Below are 17,944 nucleotides of genomic sequence, written 5' to 3' on the forward strand. Positions count from 1 at the left end.
ACTCGCCGCGGAGGAGCCGCTATTTTGTAAATTGCCCTACCTCAGGTTTGGAGCGGTGTCCGGGGCCACTGCACCCATTTTCCTGCCGCGGCATGCACGCGCGATCACTTTCCGACTGGCGGGGACCCCCTCGCGAAATTGCCCCTCCGGAAATGGCCCCTTTCCAAAATTGCTCCACGGGAGCGGCCCCACTGCAGATCGGTGCACCCGACTGCTTTTGCTGTCGGTACACTCTCTGTAGCATGGTGGCGTGGCCGCCCTTAAAGGGAAGGGCACAATGCCGTGGCCACCATTTTTTTTGTTGGTCGATTGCGATGTCAGCCTGACGTTTATGCCCCCATCTTTGGCCGGGTCTCCAACAGGCAGCCTTTCTTGGGTGCCAGACCACTGGCCTGGCTGAAACCCTTCCTGGTGGACCTAACGTGAAAGTATGCAGAGCTCGCAGCGTCCCTCCCCTTTAACAGGAGGGGAGAGGCGTTATGATGCGTCAGCGTGGTGCTGATGACTGGTTTGGGCGGCGGACCCGCTGCGAGGGCATTTCTGCTCCGTACCTGACGAGAACACTGCTCCAAGGCAAAAATAATTTCAGAGTACTTAGGGCTAGACTTTCCACTTCACATCGCCCATCTATGGCCCATCTATCGCCCAAAACGGACCTCTATCGCCCATTTTGAGCAAAGAGTGGAAACTAGGCCCAAAACATCGCCGGAAAAACAGGTGCCTAAGTTTCCACTTTGATCGCCGAGATGATCGCCCACACAAGGCCCATTCCAAGTTTCGGCATCTAGCATGCACTTCGCTGGGCCGATGCAAGGCCCAAAAGAGTGCTGCGAAATAGTTGCTTTTACTGGGCCTAAGAGAAGGAAATGGGCACTATGGACGCCATTTTGAACTTCAGAGGAAGGGTGAAGGATTAGTTGTGAGTTATTTAGAGAGTTAATTTAAAAATAATTGTACTCAGAATATTGGGACAGGGAATATAAATAGGTATTATCAAGTTATTTTTGGTAAATACCTTTTATATATTGAAATTATTTTGTCAGTAGCTTTTACATAGTGAAGTTATTTACTGATATTGTTGGGGCCTATCAAACTGACTGGTGTACAGCGTAGAGAGTACAGAAAGTGCAGAGTACAGTGATTAGAGAGTATAGAGTAGAGAGATTATTAAAATTAATGAAAGTAATTATCAATAGTGATGGGGCCCATGCTTTCCCTGCCTTTAATTGCAACTGCTCACACACTGGTTACTGAAAGGATCAATCGAAGAGGTGGCACAGTAATGCATAGACAGAGACGAAGACAGAGGAGGAGACCGTACAGTCTACGAAGGTACTCGGAAAAGCAATCCTACCTGAACTTGTCTGAAAATGCTTGTCTTAGGAGGCTGCAATTCCAGAAGGAGGTCATCGATGAGATATGCCAACTCGTCAAGGGTGCTCTGCAGCCTTCCAGCACCATCAGAACCGCACTGTCCATTGAGGTGAAGGTTACTGCTGCCCCAGCCTTCTACGCATAGAGATCTTTTCAGGCTTCAGCTGGCAACATCTGCCATATCTCTCAGCACACTACATACTGCTGCATTCGACAGGTGACTGAAGCCCTTTATGCTCGCAGGATGGACGTCATAAGTTTCCCAGTGACCAGGGAGGCACAGACCGAGAGGGCTTTGGGTTTCTAGAGAATAGCAGACTTCCTCAAGGTGTAGGGAGCAACAGACTGCACGCACATTGCCCTGAAGGCACCCTTAAAGAATGTGGAGGTGTTTCATAACAGAAAAGGGTTCCACTTACTAAATGTGTAGCTTGTTGTCGACCACAATCAAACAATTTTAACAGTGAATGCTACACTTTCTGGCAGCATCCATGATGCGCACATCTTATGTGAGAGTGCTATCCCTGACCTGTTTGTCAATCAGCCAGAAGGTCACGGCTGGATGCTGGGGGATAAAAGAAATGGCCTTGCCAGTTAGCTGATGACCCCTCTGTGTAATCCCATCACTGAAGCACAGAAACGGTATAATGAAAGTCACATAGCGACTCACAACATCGTTGAAAAGACAATTGGAGTCCTAAAGCAGCGCTTCAGATACCTGGATCATTCTGGAGGCAGCCTCCAGTACCACCCTGATCAGGTAGCAGAGTTTATTGTGGTGTGTTGCATGCTGCATAACCTAGCTATAAAGAGAGGACAAATAATGCCAGATCATGCTGCAGGTCCACCTCCAGAAGGAGATGAGACAGAAGAGGCAGCCGGCGAGGATGAAGAAGAGGAACAGGCGGGAGAGGACGCGGGCGAGGACATAGGGGAGCTTAATCAGCCTGGCGATCTAGCACCGGTACCACCACACCTTTCCCGAAGACCAGTAGCCAGTGGCAGTTACACGGCCGCTAAGCTTTTGCGTCAGCAGCTCATTAATGAACGCTTTGCATGAACTATTAATTGTGGATATTCAAATGTTCAATTACAGTTAGGGTTAATCAAAAGTTTCATTTGTGTGGGGTTTCCTTGTTGTCTTTCCTGCACTGGCCTATCATCTGAATTAGTTTAAGTAAAGTTTAAAGTACTGGCAAAGTAAAAGTACTGGCATAATAACAGAATAAACAAACAAATATGCATGAAAAACTGTACATTTGAAAACTAAGAGAGAAGGCAAAAAGTTGTTGAATAAATTTTTTTATTAACAAAGATATTATGTTTTTTATAAATTAATGAACAGCACCCTCCCTCCAACCCCCCGCCCCTCCGCACCAACCCACCCTTCCCTCAAATCCCCAAAACGTTATAACATGAAGAAATTGAACATTTAAGTAATAATAAGTGAACATTTAAGTAATAATAACAAGTGAACATTTAAGTAACAATAACATTATGGAACTGTTGAAAAACACTCCCCCCTCCCTACCTGCGGCCAAGTTTCCCTCCAGATCCTGTCCCACTCCGTGTTCGCACCCCACCCGCCCGTTTTGGTCTAAGCATACCGACACGAACGCGTTATGCAGTTTGTGACGGCAAGACTTCCTGCTGTGGTGGAGGTGACGGAGAGGAAGCAGAAGCCTCAGGCTCCACTTCCGAGTCAGGAGGAACTGTGTCCTCCATACTCGCTTGCGTGCTTAGGGTCTCACTGCGAGTGGACACGATACCTTGGGGTGCAGCGCCGTGTCCAGCCAGCAATGCATGCCATAGGGCATTTGTTGCGACTGTCTGCTCCCTAATCGCCTTCAACGTCTCCCGAGCAGTCTGTGACTGCTCAGAAGACCAGTTGGAGAAGTGCATGCAGAACTCGCTCCAGGTTGTGGAGAACTGGCTCCAATTTGATGAGAAAACCGCGAACCCCTGGATAAGGTCGCGACCGATTGCGACCGTCTCCCTGCACAGGGATAGTAAGCTCTCCGTCTGGCCCTCCATGGTAGGCGATTGCATAGCATGCTGACCGGACCTCCGTGGGGTCGACCTGTGCAATGTCACGCACCTTGGCGTCACCATCTGCACACCGCTTGGTTCCGGTACCTCATCCATCTCAAAAGAGATGGCCGCAGGTTGTTTCCCCCCCCCACAAAAAAAATCTCTTCTTCTACCTCCTCCTCCTTCTCCTCCTTCTCCTGTTCATGCACAGTAGCAGGAGTCTGCAGTGGCTCCTCCTCTGCCTCTTCTTCCTCCGACGTTCCTGAAGGTTCAGTGGACTCCACGGACACTTGTTGACCTTTGAAAGACAAATGAAATTTATAAACAACATTTAACAATTCAAATCAATACATCTCAATTTTTTAAGAACTCGAAACATTACAATGCTTTCCATTACCCAAGGGATTACCAGGCCGAACATGACCTCATTCGAAGATCAATAGTACATCACAATTATATATCAAATTACATTATAATTGCATAACATTACATGCGTAACTAAGATATATATAGTATTTACTATTGATTCACACATTGCATAATGCACAGTTCTCATTACTCATGTGACTCAAGGGTGGGTTGTGACCGAGCGGCTTTCTGGCCCCAACAAGGCCACCGCGAGCTCCTCATAAGCACTTAAAGACAGGAGCACAGCAGAGCCCCCGGCCGTCCTGCTTTGCTCGCGGTGGTTGATAGATATCTTCTTCTGCAAATGATAAGATAATATTGCACCCCATAAGCAAATGGATTTGGCAATAAACATTTAAGATTGACAGATTTATATGTTCAATTACAAATTTTCATTACATTGCATAGGAATAAAATATTTCACACTATAACATTCAACTTTATGCTGGGGTGCATAAATGTATTCATAATTTAGTTATGTTTAAAAATTACGAAATAACATTGCAGATTCTAGTTACAATTTCCATACATCATTAAATAATACATATGGATGATTTCAAATATAAATTTCAACTTACTCTGGCAGCTGCCAGTCGGCTGTTCCATCTTTTGCTGCACTGGTCCAGTATCCGCGCTTCATTTGATCACGTCGGCAATCTCTGCCCAAATCCTCCTATATGCATGGGGTGGATGTTTCCCATGCCCACCCTGTGTCAGATCCTCCCACCTTGTGCTGACTATATTCACGAGGGTCTCATTGGCCTCCTCGCTGAAGGGCTTGGCCCTTTCCATTGATCCCTCCATTTTCAAAGAATAAAATGCTGATGATAAATTTTTAAATTAAATTCTAAGTAGTATTATCACTGTACTTAACAGTATTTAAAATTTATTAAAATGCGAAAATAATTCGAAATATGTGTTGTAATATCAGATAAATTCAAACAATGCAGAAACTCCTTTCTCCTTTCTCTTTTCTCCTTTCTCCTCTCTCTCTCTCCCCGACCGTCACAGAGCTTCTGAGCATGTGTGATGTGTGGTGTCCCTGACGACTACGTGTGCGGGAAGTGTATCCGCCTCCAGTTCCTGACGGACCGCGTTGCGGAATTGGAGCTGAGGGTGGATTCACTCAGGAGCATCCACGATGCTGAGAATGACGTGAGTAGCACGTGTAGCGAGTTGGTCTTACCACAGGTGAAGGGTCCACAGCCAGATAGGGAATGGAAGACCAGCAGGAAGAGCAGTGCACGGAAGGTAGTGCATGGTTCCCCTGCGGTCATCCCCCTGCAAAACAGATTCACTGCTTTGAGTACTGTTGAGGGGGATGAATCATCAGGGGAGGGCAGCAGCAACCAAGTTCATGGCACCGTGGTGGGCTCTGTTGCACAGGAGGACAGGAAAAAGAGTGGGAGAGCGATAGTGATAGGGGATTCAATTGTAAAGGGAATAGATAGGCGTTTCTGCGGCCGCAACCGAGACTCCAGGATGGTATGTTGCCTCTTTGGTGCAAGGGTCAAGGATGTCTCGGAGCGGGTGCAGGACATTCTAAAAAGGGAGGGAGAACAGCCAGTTGTCGTGGTGCACATTGGTACCAACGGCATAGCTAAAAAAAAGGGATGAGGTCCTACGAGACGAATTTAAGGAGCTAGGAGCTAAATTAAAAAATAGGACCTCAAAAGTAGTAATCTCGGGATTGCTACCAGTGCCACGTGCTAGTCAGAGTAGGAATCGCAGGATAGCACAGATGAATACGTGGCTTGAGCAGTGGTGCAGCAGGGAGGGATTCAAATTCCTGGGGCATTGGAACAGGTTCTGGGGGAGGTGGGACCAGTACAGACCGGACGGTCTGCACCTGGGCAGGACCGGAACCAATGTCCGAGGGGGAGTGTTTGCTAGTGCTGTTGGGGAGGAGTTAAACTAATATGGCAGGGGGATGGGAACCAATGCAGGGAGACAGAGGGAAACAAAAAAGAGACAAAAGCAAAAGACAGAAAGGAGATGAGTAACAGTGGAGGGCAGAGAAACCCCAAGGCAAAAAACAAAAAGGGCCACTGAATATAAAGGGACTGCAGGAGGGGTCAAAACTAAAAATCATGGTTTAAAAACTAGGATTAAAACACTCGACCTAAATGCACGCAGCATTTGAAATAAAGTAAATGAGTTGACGGCACAAATCATTGCAAATGGGTATGATTTGGTGGCCATTACAGAAACATGGTTGCAGGGTGGCCAAGACTAGGAATTAAACATACACGGGTATCTGACGATTCGGAAAGATAGACAAGAAGGGAAAGGAGGTGGGGTAGCTCTGTTAATAAAGGATGATATCAGGTCAGTTGTGAGAGATGATATTGGCTCTAATGAACAAAATGTTGAATCATTGTGGGTGGAGATTAGAAATAGTAAGGGGAAAAAAATCACTGGTGGGCATAGTTTAGAGGCTCCCAAATAATAACTTCATGGTGGGGCGGGCAATAATCAAGGGAAAAATGGAGGCATGTGTAAAAGGAACGGCAGTAGTCATGGGGGATTTTAACCTACATATCAATTGGTCAACTCAAATCGCACGGGATAGCCTGGAGGAGGAACTCATAGAATGCATACGGGATTGTTTCTTAGAACAGTATGTTACAGAACCTACAAGGAAGCAAGCGATCTTAGATCTGGTCCTGTGTAATGAGACAGGAATAATAAACGATATCCTAGTCAAAGATCCTCTCGGAATGAGTGATCACAGTATGGTTGAATTTGTAATACAGATTGAGGGTGAGGAAGTCGTGTCTCAAACGAGCGTACTATGCTTAAACAAAGGGGACTACAGTGGGATGAGGGCAGAGTTGGCTAAAGTAGACTGGAAACACAGACTAAACGGTGGCACAATTGAGGAACAGTGGAGGACTTTTAAGGAGCTCTTTCATAGTGCTCAACAAAAATATATTCCAGTGAAAAAGAAGGGCGGTAAGAGAAGGGATAACCAGCCGTGGATAACCAAGGAAATAAAGGAGAGTATCAAATCAAAGACCAATGCGTATAAGGTTGCCAAGGTTAGTGGTAAACTAGAGGATTGGGAAAATTTTAAACAACAGCAAAGAATGACTAAAAAAGCAATAAAGAAAGGAAAGATAGATTACGAAAGTAAACTTGCGCAAAACATAAAAACAGATAGTAAAAGCTTTTACAGATATATAAAACAGAAAATATAAAAGAGAAAAGAGAAAAGACTAAAGTAAATGTTGGTCCCTTAGAAGATGAGAAGGGGGATTTAATAATGGGAAATGTGGAAATGGCTGAGACCTTAAACAATTATTTTGCTTCGGTCTTCACAGTGGAAGACACAAAAACCATGCCAAAAATTGCTGGTCAGAGGAATGTGGGAAGGGAGGACCTTGAGACAATCACTATCACTAGGGGGGTAGTGCTGGACAGGCTAATGGGACTCAAGGTAGACAAGTCCCCTGGTCCTGATGAAATGCATCCCAGGGTATTAAAATAGATGGCGGAAGTTATAGCAGATGCATTCGTTATAATCTACCAAAATTCTCTGGAATCTGGGGAGGTACCAGCGGATTGGAAAGCAGCTAGTGTAACGCCTCAGTTTAAAAAAGGGGGCAGACAAAAGGCAGGTAACTATAGGCCGCTTAGTTTAACATCTGTAGTGGGGAAAATGCTTGAAACTATCATTAAGGAAGAAATAGCGGGACATCTAGATAGGAATAGTGCAATCAAGCAGACGCAGCATGGATTCATGAAGGGGAAATCATGTTTAACTAATTTACTGGAATTCTTTGAGGATATAACGAGCATGGTGGATAGAGGTGTACCGATGGATGTGGTGTATTTAGATTTCCAAAAGGCATTCGATAAGGTGCCACACAAAAGGTTACTGCAGAAGATAGAGGTACGCAGAGTCAGAGAAAATGTATTAGCATGGATAGAGAATTGGCTGGCGAACAGAAAGCAGAGAGTCGGGATAAATGGGTCCTTTTCGGGTTGGAAATCGGTGGTTAGTGGTGTGCCACAGGGATCGGTGCTGGGACCACATCTGTTTACAATATACATAAATGACCTGGAAGATGGGACAGAGTGTAGTGTAACAACATTTGCAGATGACACAAAGATTAGTGGGAAAGCGGGTTGTGCAGAGGTGACAGAGAGGCTGCAAAGAGATTTGGATAGGTTAAGCGAATGGGCTAAGGTTTGGCAGATGGAATACAATGTCGGAAAGTGTGAGGTCATCCACCTTGGGAAAAAAAAAGTAAAAGGGAATATTATTTGAATGGGGAGAAATTACAACATGCTGAGGTGCAGAGGGACCTGGGGGTCCTTGTGCATGAAACTCTTTTTGGAGTTTATCTGAAAAACATAAAACATTAAATCGTGCCACCCGACCTGGATGACACATCAGACATTTACAAGGCCCTTTTTTTCTTTTTTGTGTTTTTTTTTCTTGTTTGGTTTTTTTGAGCACTAAAATCACATTTTTTCCAGTGCCCCCTATAAAAGGGGAGGGGGACACTAAAAGCACCGGCAATTAAAACAAATTAAACTTTAAAACATAAAATCAAATTAAAATTTGGTTGCCGGGCGTGACGATGCACTCCAGTCCCTCCGGTGCCCACCTCTCGCAGAAGGCCGCGAGCGTACCGGTGGACACCGCGTGCTCCATCTCCAAGGACACCCTGGCGCGGATGTACACGCGGAAGAGAGGCAGGCAGTCAGGTTCAACGACCCCCTCGACCGCCCGCTGCCTGGACCGGCTGATGGCACCCTTGGCCGTGCCCAGGAGCAGTCCTACGAGGAGGCCCTCGGACCAACCCGCTCCCCTCCTCACAGGGTGCCCAAAGATCAGGAGAGTGGGACTGAAGTGCAGCCAGAATTTCAGGAGCAGCCCTTTTAAATAATAAAACAGAGGCTGCAACCTCGTGCATTCCATAAAAACATAGAACACGGACTCTTCCAGGCCGCAGAAATTGCAGGCGGCCTGGGAGTCCGTGAACCGGCTTAAAAATTTGTTGCACGGCACTGCTCCGTGCACCACCCTCCAGGCCAAGTCCCCGATGAATAGTGGGAGGACTCCCGCATAGAGTGCCCTCCATCGGGGACCCCCGCCTCCTCCGGACGGCAAGATGGTACGCCATGGCGTGTCCGGACGGCAGGCGAGGATGGCAAAGTTGAGAGTGTGCAGGAGCAGCCCGTACAGGAAACCCCTCCGTGCGGAACTGAAAGGCACGGAGGGGATTTCCTCGAGGCGCTCAAGTTGTGAGGCGCCGGCTCCCGAGGGAGGTTCCGGGGTTTGGCGCCGATGAGGAATTCCGTCCGGACGGGGGTCAGTTTGGACGGGATCTCCCCAAGTGCTTGAGCCTCCTCGATGCACCTAACAGAGTCAGGGCCCAAAGCTGTTTTTAGCGACTCGATGGCTTCGGCCGCGTGGCAGACGTTGGCTGAATTTAGGCGCCGCGCCAGCGTGCCTGGCGCCATCCAGCCCGCTCCTCTGCCATCGAGCAGGTCCCTGACCCTGGTCACCTCACCAGCCACAGCCCTCTCTTCCGACCGCTACATAAAACCTCGGTCGTGGAGGTACGGATTCCCGAGCAGTGGCTCCTGCAGGACAGCCGCCACTCCAGCCGGCGGAGAGCTGCGCTTGGTGGAGACTTTGTTCCAGACCCTGATGAGTTCCTTGTAAAAGACAGGCAGCTCCTGGAGGGCGGTCCTGACACCCCCCAAGTTCACAAACAGGAGCTGCGTGTCGTAATTGAGGTCGCGCTGCTGGCGGAAGAAATACGTCGCCAGAGCACACCACCTAGGAGGGGGCTCGACGTAAAGGTATCTCTGCAGGGTCTGAAGACGGAAAGTCGCGAGCTGGGCGCTGACGCACACCAACGACTGACCGCCTTCCTCAAGTGGGAGACTCAAGACCGCGGCAGAGACCCAGTGCTTCCTGTTGTTCCAGAAGAAGTCCACCAGCTTCTTCTGTATCTTGGCGACAAACGCAGGGGGAGGGGTCAAAGTGACCAGCCGGTACCACAACATTGCGGCCACCAGCTGGTTTATGACTAGCGCTCGACCCCTGTAGGACAGCACTCGGAGCAGTCCTGTCCAGCGCCCTAGGCGAGCGGCGACCTTGGCCTCCAGCTCCTGCCAGTTCGCCGGCCAGGCTTCCTCGTCGGGGCTAAGGTAGATTCCCAGATAGAGGAGGTGGGTCGTGCTCCAGGCAAAAGGCCTGAGCTCCTCCGGCAGGGAGTCCACCCGCCACTGACCCACCAGGAGACCGGAACATTTTTCCCAGTTGATTCTGGCGGAGGATGCGGCCGAGTAAATCTCCTGGCACTCACGCATCCTCCGCAGGTCAGCGGGATGCTCTACTGCGAGGAGCACGTCATCAGCATAAGCCGAGAGGATGACCTCCACGCCCGGCCCTTGCAGAGCCAGTCCCGTCAACCTCGTCCGCAGGAGGCGCAGGAAAGGCTCCACGCAAACGGCGTATAACTGGCCGGACATGGGGCATCCCTGGCGCACCCCTCTCCTAAAGCGAAGGGGCGCCGTCAAGGACCCATTAACCTTAATCAGACACTCCGCGGCGGTGTACAAAAGTCGGATCCGGGCGACGAAATGCGTCCCGAACCCAAAAGCGCGCAGAGTTCCGAGCAGATAGTCGTGATCCACCCTGTCGAACGCCTTCTCTTGGTCGAGAGATAGGAAGGCGACCGACAGACCAGCCTCCTGGGAATGATGGATGAGGTCCCGGACCAGATGGATGTTGTCGTGGATTGTCCGGCTCGGGACCGTGTAGGACTGGTCGGGGTGGATCATGTGGTCCAGCACAGTGCCAAGGCAAGCAGACATCGCCCTGGCGAAGATTTTGTAGTCCGTGCTGAGGAGGGAGACCGGGCGCCAGTTCTTAAGGAGGCGGAGATCGCCCTTCTTAGGCAGCAGGACGATGACTACCCTGCGCCAAGAGAGGGGCATCTCCCCGGTCGCCAGACTTTCCCCCAGGACCCGCGCGTAGTCGCTCCCCAGGACGTCCCAGAACGCCCTGTGGAACTCCACGGTCAGCCCGTCCAGCCCCGGGGATTTTCCCCTTGAGAGCCGGTCAAGGGCACCGGTCAGCTCCGCCAGGCTTAGCGGAGCTTCCAAATTTTCACCGCCCTCCGGGCTGACTTTCGGCAGGTCCTCCCACAAAACTCTACGCGCTTCCTCGCTGGACGGATCCGGAGAGAACAGAGCCCCATAATATTCACGGGCCCTGTTGTTGACGCCCTCCGGATCCGAGACGAGAGAGCCGTCGTCGGCCAGCAGCGTCAAGAGCTGCTTACGGACACTCTGCCTTTTTTCCAGCGAGTAGAAGAAGGGGGAGCCGCGGTCCAGATCCCGTAGGAACCGGATCCGCGACCTCACGAACGCGCCTCGGGACCCGGCGAGCTGCAGGTCCTTCAGCGCGGCCTTCTTCGCTTCGTACACCGTCCGCAGGGTCGGGTCCTCGACCACTTGACCGAGACGGGCTTCCAGGTCGAGCACCTCTTTTTCTAGGCGCCCGACTCCGGCCGCCCGCCTCTTGGTCGACCCCCTCGCGTACTCTTGACAGAAGACGCGGACGTGAGCCTTGCCCACGTCCCACCATAGCCTCAAGGAGGGGAAGCCCCCCTGCTTCCTTCTCCAGTCGGACCAGAATCGACGGAACGAGTCCTGGAACCGCTCGTCCTCCAGCAGCCGGTTGTTAAAGTGCCAGTACGCGGACCCCGTCCTCGCGCGGAGCGAAGCGAGCTCCGCTCACACCAGGTGGTGGTCCGAACACGGCACCGGCCGCATGGAGGCCACCGGGACGCAGGAAACGTACGCCCGAGACACGTAAAGGCGGTCGACTCTGGACCATCCTACTCCAGGCCTCACCCAAGTAAAGGCGCTGGAGTCGGGGTGGAGATTTCGCCAGACGTCCACCAAGTCGAAGGACCCGACCAGGTCCCTCAACTTCTCCATCGCCATCATGCTCTGCGGGGCACCGGAGCGGTCCCTCACCTCGAGGGTGCAGTTAAAATCCCCCCCGAGGACAATGCAGTCGCCGACGTCGACGGAGCCAAGAAGAGCGGACACCTCTTCGAAGAAGCGCGCCTGCTGCGGGCCGGGCTGAGGGGCGTACACGTTCACGAGATGGAGCGGCACGTCCCCCAGGCAAGCGGCCTGGCACGGGCTCCTCGACCCCCAAGATCTCCGGCTGAAAATGCGGGCCCAGCAAGATGGCCACCCCACTAGAAGTGGCGGTGAGGTGGCTCATGCGGACCTCTCCTTGCCATTCCAGGAGACACGTGGCTTCGTCTCCCGGAACGGTGTGGGTTTCTTGCAGGAAGCACACCGCATATTTCCCCTCCCGCAGAAGCGAAAAATTGTAAAATCTACGGCGTGCCCCTCTGCCGCCGTTGATGTTGAGGCTGGCTATGGTTATCTTCATGGCAAAAGCATCGTGCAACCTCTACCTTAACCTATTGTGGGGGAGGGAGCGGAGTCTTTTGTTGACCTCCACTCCTTCAGCAGCCCAGCGAGGAACTTTTTGAGCCAGCGCAGCTCAAAGCCTTGCGCCCTTGGGCTCGGTTGCGGCGACCCTGGCTCTCGACCAAAAAGTCCCGGAGTTCCTCTACGGGAATGAAGGGGGACTCAGCGGCGGGCACGAGGAGATCCACCGCCTCACTGGCGATGGACTCGAGATCTTCACCTGCGTCCTCCACCGAGTCCCCGTCCTCCTCCGGATGGTCGCCGCTAGCAGCCGGCCCGTCGACCGCACGAGGTACGGCAAACGGCCCGGCCGCTCCATCCGGCCCTGGCTCTGCCCCGATCCCACCCCCAGGATCGTCGGCAGAGGAGTCCCCACTGGGCTCTTTTAGAATTGGTGCTGGGTCGGGAAGCGACAGCGGAAGGGGTTCCTCCTCCGCCCCAGGAACCGGGGAACAAGGAGAGACCCGGCCATAGAAAATCCCCAGGCCCTCCAAGCGCTCCAGCTCCAAAGTAGGGGGAGAGGGTGGGTGTTCCTCCCCCTCCCCGCTGCCACCCCCCGGCCCAGCATCTACAGTGTCATTAAAAGTGCTAATACTTTGTATTTCTGCCGAGTCGAGCAAATCCCGGGGGAAGTTGGATATTGGCTGGGCGGGCTCAGGTTCGGCCTTTTCAGCCCCGCCCACCTCAGTCCCCGGGACGCTCGACCCGGCGGCTACGCATTCTTCCGCTGGCCCCACGCTCCCCACGACAGGCAGATCTTTCACACCATCCCTGGGAGGCAGCGGCTGGGCAGCCTCGACTGCCTCACCCTCCCCGGGGACAGATTCCTCGTGCCTACGGCGCAGTTTGGGGGCGCCGGTGGGGGACGCGGGACACGCGGCGGGCACCGACTCCTCCGTGGAGGGATGTTGTTTCCCCCCCGCCTCATTGGAGCGGCGCCTCTTTTTTCTCCTGGGGGGGCACGGAGACAGGGAGACACCCGTGTCTGCCGAGGCCTCCCGCTCCACTCCCCCCTTTTTCTTATCTTGCCGGCGCCCGAACCCCTCTGCGGTATTAGTCAAGGGCTCGGGCACGGGCTCAGGGCACCCCGCGCTCGCCGGTGATGGGGTTGGGCCGAGCGCGGTGAACAGCTTGTCTGGCGCACTAAGGGGACCCGCCTCTAGGTGTTTCGCCTTCTTCCGCGCCTTCTTTCCGGCCGGACGCTCTCCCTTCCCCCCGCCGGAGACCGTGAAAACAAAGGCCCCCGACGATGCCCGAGCACCCACAGCTCCCGGCACGCGGACGCTACTAGGGGGAGGGGTGGCGGCGGCGCCAGCCTTGGCCGCCCTCGGTGGTTTGGCGGCTTTGGAGGCTCTTGCGAACGTGCCCCACCTCCCTGCAGGCATGGCACCGCACGCCGTCCGACGTCCAAAAGACGCGGTAGACAGTCCCCTCGTGCACCACATTAAAATTTCCCTCCGTCGTCTCTTCCCGCGCCAGCCGGACAAAGAGCTGGCGGCGGAAGGAGAACACGTGGCGCAGGCTGTTCTCCCTGAGGCCAAGCGGTGTGGGGTTGATCCCCGACCTTACCTCCCCCAGTTGGTGTAGGTGAGGGAGGAGGAGCTCAGCGGGAACAAAGGGCGGGACGTTTGATAGAATGACCCTCTGCGCGGTGGCCTCGAGAGGGTCCACCGGCAGGAACGCCCCGTCCACCGTGAGCCCCTTTTCAATGGCCAGGGACACCGCCCGCTCCGACCCCAGGAAGAACACGGCCTTCCCAGACATCTTGGAGGCTGCGACAATGGCCGAGGGGCCGACTACCCCAGCCATCGCCCGCACGCACTCCTCAATGCTCATTGTGGGGTGAGTGTAGCTCTTGACCCCGTGTTTCTTAGTTATAAGTCTGAATGGTGGCAGGGCAGCAGGTGGCGCAGGAGGTGCCGTGGATGTGGATGCCGCCTGCGCATAAGTCCTAGCTGGCCCTGCCACCGGCGTGGATGGGGTCGCCATCACGGGGTCCCTTTAAGGGCTACACCCACCCCAAAGTCACAGGCCTTAATGGTCTTTAAATGGCCTCGTTTAATAGACTGAGCAGAGGAGCTCTTAACGAGGCACACCTCTCCCCTAGTTGACAATTGGGGAGGGGCCTTGCTCCCTCTGCTGAGTTGTCTTAATTGTTTTATATTTTTCCAATCAATTTGGGAGGAAAGGGCTCTCAGAGAGAGAGGGGAGAGACAGAGAGTTTCAGAGAAAGAGAGAGGGGTGTGGGAAGGGGGGGGAACTGCGAGGGCAGGTCTCCCCTCGCAGCTGTGGGTGGGTGCAATCCCCAGATGGCAAACAAAAAATAGTCTTGGGGTGGTCTTCGGGTGAGGGGAGAAGATATCTTCACCTGGTGCAGCTGGAGCCACACAGGCACACACTCCCAACAATGTTAATTAGGGTGGATTAATTGTTTCTTCAGCCTGGTAGCTCCAGCTATCCCAGGCTAGGCAATGGGGCAGGGGTGCTTCAAAGGTGTGTGGGGCCTAGTTGTAAGCAAGGCCCCCACACACACTTCCACACACACACACCCCCCGCGATGTTCCGGCCCCCGACTGGTCTTCTTTCCTCCCCCCACCGATACAGCAAAGTCTTTTAGGGACTGCACCAATACACCCACCTGTAGAATGGTAGAGTCTCCCTCCTTCCACACTGGATGTTGTTGTTGGTCTTTCCCCCCCTCTCCAACTCTTTGTAGAAATGGTGAAGTTGTTAAAGTTTTCTGCTTTTTCCTCCTCTCCCTCTGGGTGAAAGTTGGTGGTGAAGCCCCTTCCTTCCTTCCTTCTCTTCCTGGGCTGATTCACAGGCCCAGCCAGGAGCAAAAGCAGCAGCTCCTTCTCTCACTGCTCACAGCTCCAACTGTTTAGGCCACGCCTCCACTGCTCCACAATTGGCCCAGGTGCAGCAGGTAATCAGGAAGGCGAATGGAATGTTGGCCTTCATTGCGAGAGGGATGGAGTACAAAAGCAGGGAGGTCCTGCTGCAACTGTATAGGGTATTGGTGAGGCCGCACCTGGAGTACTGCGTGCAGTTTTGGTCACCTTACTTAAGGAAGGATATACTAGCTTTGGAGGGGGTACAGAGATGAGGGGGTTACCGTATGATGATAGATTGAGTAGACTGGGTCTTTACTCGTTGGAGTTCAGAAGGATGAGGGGTGATCTTATAGAAACATTTAAAATTATGAAAGGGATCGACAGGATAGAGGCAGAGAGGTTGTTTCCACTGGTAGGGGAGACTAGAACTAGGGGGCACAGCCTCAAAATACGGGGGAGCCAATTTAAAACCGAGTTGAGAAGGAATTTCTTCTCCCAGAGGGTTGTGAATCTGTGGAATTCTCTGCCCAAGGAAGCAGTTGAGGCTAGCTCATTGAATGTATTCAAGTCACAGATAATAGATTATTAACCAATAAGGGAATTAAGGGTTACGGGGAGCGGGCGGGTAAGTGGAGCTGAGTCCACGGCCAGATCAGCCATGATCTTATTGAATGGCGGAGCAGGCTCGAGGGGCTAGATGGCCTTCGCCTGTTCCTAATTCTTATGTTCTTATGTTCTTATGTGATGACCCCTGACCTCTCAAAACGCGGCAAAGAAAATCAACCTAAAAAAAAACTCAAGCTACACATGTCCAGTATTGCGTTGCTGGGGAAGCTTTTTTTTCTTCATTGACTTTCGTTTTATTTGGGCGATCGTGAGATCGCCAAAAATCAGATCACCCATTTGACATCGCCAGGGTAAGGCTGAGTGAAAAATCGCAAAAAGAAAGGGCCTTGTGCCAGCGATCAGCACGGGCGATACGTCCCACATCGCTGGAACAAGGCCTATTCTTTGGGGCCTTAGCCACCTAGTGGAAAATCTAGCCCATAATTTCTCCGGTATCTCCACCCCATGGACTGGGGCAGAGATAAATTTTCAAATCCGGTAGGTGCACCCATTTGGGCCGGGGCTCAATTTCAATACTTTACTCTCTTGGTCATGAAGAAACACACGTGGAAAGAATGGAAATTATCATCATATCTTTAAAACTCACAATTGTTTCCTTCAGAAAATGAACAGTATAGAAATAAAGATCGGCAAAATAAAAGTGCTGACTGTTCAAGGTGACATCACAGCAGAACAGACTGATGCGATTGTAAACAGCACGACTATCAATCTTGACCGAATGAATGGTGAGTGACATCGTTTTGTTTACATATCTATTTTTCAACAAGAACAACAACTTGCATTTTTATTGGACCTGTTAATTTGCAACAGCTAAATCTCTGATTGGGCCCACTTGATGACAAGTTCTGATTGCTCTCCTTCGAGGATAAGACACACCCAGCAGTTTATCTGCAATATGCAGTTAGATCCTCCCTGCCTACATAAGAACATAAGAAATAGGAGCAGGAGTAGGCCAATCGGCCCATCGAGCCTGCTCCACCATTTAATACAATCATGGCTGATCCAATCATGGACTCAGGTCCACTTCCCTGCCCGCTCCCCATAATCCCTTCTCTTCTCGGTTAAGAAACTGTCTATTTCTGTCTTAAATTTATTCAATGTCTCAGCTTCCACAGCTCTCTGACGCAGCGAATTCCACAAATTTACAATCCTCTGAGAGAAGAAATTTCTCCTCATCTCAGTTTTAAATGGACGGCCCCTTATTCGAAGATTATGCCCCCTAGTTCTAGTCTCCCCTATCAGTGGAAACATCCTCTCTGCATCCACCTTGTCAAGCCCCATCATAATCTTATAAGTTTCGATAAGATCACCTCACATTCTTCTGAATTCCAATGAGTAGAAGCCCAACATACTCAACCTTTCCTCATAAGTCAAACCCCTCATCTCCGGAATCAACCTCGTGAACCTTCTCTGAACTGCTTCCAAAGCAAGTATATCCTTTCGTAAATATGGAAACCAAAACTGTGCGCAGTATTCCAGGTGTGGCCTCACCAATACCCTTGTATAGCTGTAGCAAGACTTCCCTGCTTTTATACTCCATCCCCTTTACAATAAAGGCCAAGATTTCATTGGCCTTCCTGATCACTTGCTGTACCTGCATACTATCCTTTTGTGTTTCATGCACAAGTACCCCCAGGTGTACTGCAGCACTTTGCAATTTTTCTCCATTTAAATAATAACTTGCTCTTTGATTTTTTTCTGCCAAAGTGCATGACCTCACATTTTCTAACATTATATTCCATCTACCAAATTTTTGCCCACTCACTTAGCCTGTCTATGTCCTTTTGCAGATTTTTTGTGTCCTCCTCAAACATTGTTTTTCCTCCCATCTTTGTATCATCAGCAAAATTAGCTATGTTACACTCGGTCCTTTCTTCCAAATCGCTAATCTAGATTGTAAATAGTTGGGGTCCCAGCACTGATCCCTATGGCACCCCACTAATTACTGATTGCCAACCCAAGAATGAAACATTTATCTCTGTTTTCTGTTAGCTAGCCAATCCTCTATCCATGCTAATATATTACCCCCAACCCCGTGAACCTTTATCTTGTGCAGTAATCTTTTATGTGGCACCTTGTCAAATGCCTTCTGGAAGTCCAAATATACCACATCCACTGGTTCCCCTTTATCCACCCTGTTTGTTACATCCTCAAGGAATTCCAGCAAATTTGTCAAACATGACTTCCCT

At 51.3% G+C, this 17,944-nt stretch overlaps 1 protein-coding gene across 1 annotated transcript in view; it reads left to right on the top strand.

Moving 5' to 3' along the window:
- Positions 1–17,944, top strand: part of LOC139257083 (protein mono-ADP-ribosyltransferase PARP14-like) — a 187,617-nt gene that overhangs the window by 105,022 nt on the left and 64,651 nt on the right. Inside the window, exon 19 of the mRNA XM_070874389.1 lies at positions 16,357–16,480. Coding sequence (XP_070730490.1) covers positions 16,357–16,480 — 124 coding nt within the window. The remainder of the gene's footprint in view (positions 1–16,356; positions 16,481–17,944) is intronic.

The sequence above is a fragment of the Pristiophorus japonicus genome, chromosome 3, assembly GCF_044704955.1.
Source record: "Pristiophorus japonicus isolate sPriJap1 chromosome 3, sPriJap1.hap1, whole genome shotgun sequence".
Classification (NCBI taxonomy): domain Eukaryota; kingdom Metazoa; phylum Chordata; class Chondrichthyes; family Pristiophoridae; genus Pristiophorus; species Pristiophorus japonicus.